Source organism: Malus sylvestris, chromosome 11 (assembly GCF_916048215.2).
Source record: "Malus sylvestris chromosome 11, drMalSylv7.2, whole genome shotgun sequence".
Taxonomy (NCBI): domain Eukaryota; kingdom Viridiplantae; phylum Streptophyta; class Magnoliopsida; order Rosales; family Rosaceae; genus Malus; species Malus sylvestris.
The window spans coordinates 39,613,641-39,616,488 of NC_062270.1; the positions used below are offsets into that span (position 1 = coordinate 39,613,641).

General features: G+C 44.0%; 1 protein-coding gene across 1 annotated transcript; it reads left to right on the plus strand.

The window, feature by feature from the left end:
* On the plus strand, positions 1-1,776 carry LOC126591086 (protein VAPYRIN-LIKE-like). Its single transcript, XM_050256652.1, has one exon. It carries the CDS (start codon positions 133-135, stop codon positions 1,615-1,617), a length of 1,485 nt encoding a protein of 494 aa, XP_050112609.1. The 5' UTR covers positions 1-132; the 3' UTR covers positions 1,618-1,776.
* The last annotated feature ends 1,072 nt before the right edge of the window (positions 1,777-2,848 follow it).

Here is a 2,848-nt window from a genome sequence, read left to right on the forward strand (position 1 = left end):
AAAGGACATAAGGGAGGAAGAAAAAGATCAAACAACCAAACCAATCACCATTTTCATCAGACAACCAAAACCCCAACACCGAATTTTCCCGAGAAAATAACTTTCCCGGAAAATTTCAGTTTCAGTTTCGCCATGGACAGGCTGGTGAAGCCAGACGTGAAGGAAGTGGAGCTCAACTTCAAGCGAGACCAAAAGTGCAGCGCAACCTTCCGGCTTAGCAACCTCATGCACACCATGTCCGTCGCCGTCTCTCTCACCACCACCAACCCATCTCTCTTTTCCTTCACTCACCCCCTCTCCATAATCCCGCCGCTCTCTTCCTCCTCCTACACCCTCCTCCTCTCTCAGCCGTCCGATCAGCCCCCGCTTTCCCTCACCGCCAACCCTCATGACGTCATCAACGTCGAGGCCGTCATCAACGTCGAGGCCTCCATGCTCCCCACAGGGAAAGCCGACCAGGAGGATCTCCGCCGCCTGTTCCGCCGGCCCGGGCCTCACGTTTTCCGGGACGCTACTATACCCATCTCGTTTGTGGGTCCGCACGTGGTTGAATTTCTGATTTCTCAGCTCACCCGGATCTCGGAATTCGATTCGTTTTTTAACAAGGCGATTTCTGGGTGCTCTGGGGCTGAGCTCACGGCGCTGCTCGGTCCCGCCATAGCTTCCGGGAATGCTAATTTGGTCTCCGACCTGATTGACGCCGGTGCGGTTGTGAATCAGAGAGATTCGGATTCCGGGTCTTTGCTATCTCTCGGTGTTCGGTCCGGAAACATTGATATTGTGAAGGTTCTGATCGCCTCCAGCTGTGAAATTGGTAATTCAGCAGACGAGGTCTTGCACGACGCGGCGGCGATGAACCGGGTCGATTTGTTTGAGATTTTGTACAAGACTATCGGTGGAATTGACGTGAATTTGGTTGACAAGGAAGGTCGAACTCCGATTCATATCGCGGCCGCGCACGGCCATGTCGAGATGTTGAAGTTTTGTATTTCTATCGGAGGCAATGCGGAGGTTACGGACTGTAGAGGTTGGAGTCCGCTTCACTGGGCGGCGGAGAAGGGGCATTTGGGGGCCGCAAAGTGTTTGTTAAATTGCTCCAATGTGAAATACGCCGTCACCAAAGACGGAAGGACGGCTTTCGATCTCGCCGCCGCGAACGGGCACACGAGACTGCTGGGTTTCCTGCGATACGACGACGTCCTGAACCGGGCGGCAAGGTTGGACGACGCTCACGGGATAAAGAGTTGCCTTGCGGAGGGGGCAGAGGTGAACGGGAGGGACCAGAATGGCTGGACCCCTTTGCACAGGGCGGCGTTCAAAGGGAGGATCGAGTGTGTGAAGGTGTTGCTTAATCATGGTGCTCTGGTGGATGCCGTGGACGATGCCAGCTACACGCCGCTGCACTGCGCGGCGGAGGCGGGGCACGTGGAGGTGGCTCTGTTGCTGGTTGCTCATGGAGCTCGGGCCAATGTGAAGAGCATGGAGGGAATTGTTCCCACCAATTTGGACCGTTTCAACTTCAAGAACCACCCTGCTCTTTTCAACCCTTGCGTCATGAAAAAGAGCGAGTTTAGCCGGGAAATAAACGCCTATCACGGAGCTAAACCTACGTTGTAACGTCAACGTGACGGTATTTTGTGTTGATAACGCAGTAATAAATGTACGATTGATTTGAAATAACGTCAAATTGCAGATATAACTAGGTTTTTTTCGTGACACCGTGATTGTCGAGTTTCTTGTTACATTATGTGATCAATGGGTATATATTTGTGTTAATTTTCTGATGTTTGTATAACGTGGATGGGAATGGTGATGAGTTTGAATGGTTTCTTCAACCCATGTATACTACTAGAATCAAGATTACTAGCACTTAAAATGAATTGAAAATTTTGTTTTAATTGACGCGTCTTTTGCTTTATTTCTAAGGAAAACTAATGAAAATAACTTGAAAACTTTGAGGTTTAACGATAAAGACAAAATAAATGGTAAAGTGAATAGTACCATTATTGACTTTTTATTGTAAAAATGTGGTTTTTTGTTAAAGTGAACAATATCGATAACTTTTTGTTAAAGTCCCTTTATTTCTATCCTGGTTGATGATGTTATAACTTTATTTAGAACGATTTTGATCCTCGACTTCCTCCATGTTCCCTCACCAGAATGCCTGCTAGTTGTTTCCTCTAATATTGGGAATTCAAGTGTCTCTCTAGTTTAATCGGACTTGTTACCGTAGTTGGGTTTTAAAGAGTTGGAGACGATGCAAGCGTGCAAATGATGCATGTGTTGGACGCGGGATTAGCAATCCTTTATTTTTTTGGGGTTTTACTAAGACCACCAAATGAAGCATTTAGCCAACACAAGTTCGATTTAGGGCTGGTTTGATATTGATGTACTTTTAAAAAAAAACTGTTTCTGCTGTGTTGTGAAAATAAGCAGCTACGAAATAAATTAGCAGAGTGTTTGGTAAACGTTTTTGTAAAAGTACTTTTGGAAAAAAAAGGCAGCATTATAATGTTTGGTAAAATTTTATGTAAAACAGCTGTAACTGTGTGAAATGATAAAAAAAGATATAATACTAGATGTGCCATTAATTTAATTTTCTTAACAAATAAAGGTGAAATACTAAATATACTTTATTTTTAAAAGAAAAATATTTATAAACTTTATTTTAAACATATAATCCAACATTTATGCTGCTTCACGTTTTTAATTTTTTTTTTCAAAACTCATTTTTACTGCTTCATGTTTTCAAATTTTTTCACCAAAAATTGTGAAAATAAGCAGTTTTTAAGTGTTTACCAAACACCTTCTTTTTTTATACCAATTTTTTTATAAAACTACCTCAGTA

Bases quoted from the DNA above. Each gene is read 5' to 3' on its own strand.
- LOC126591086 (XM_050256652.1), top strand. From the start codon at position 133: ATGGACAGGCTGGTGAAGCCAGACGTGAAGGAAGTGGAGCTCAACTTC.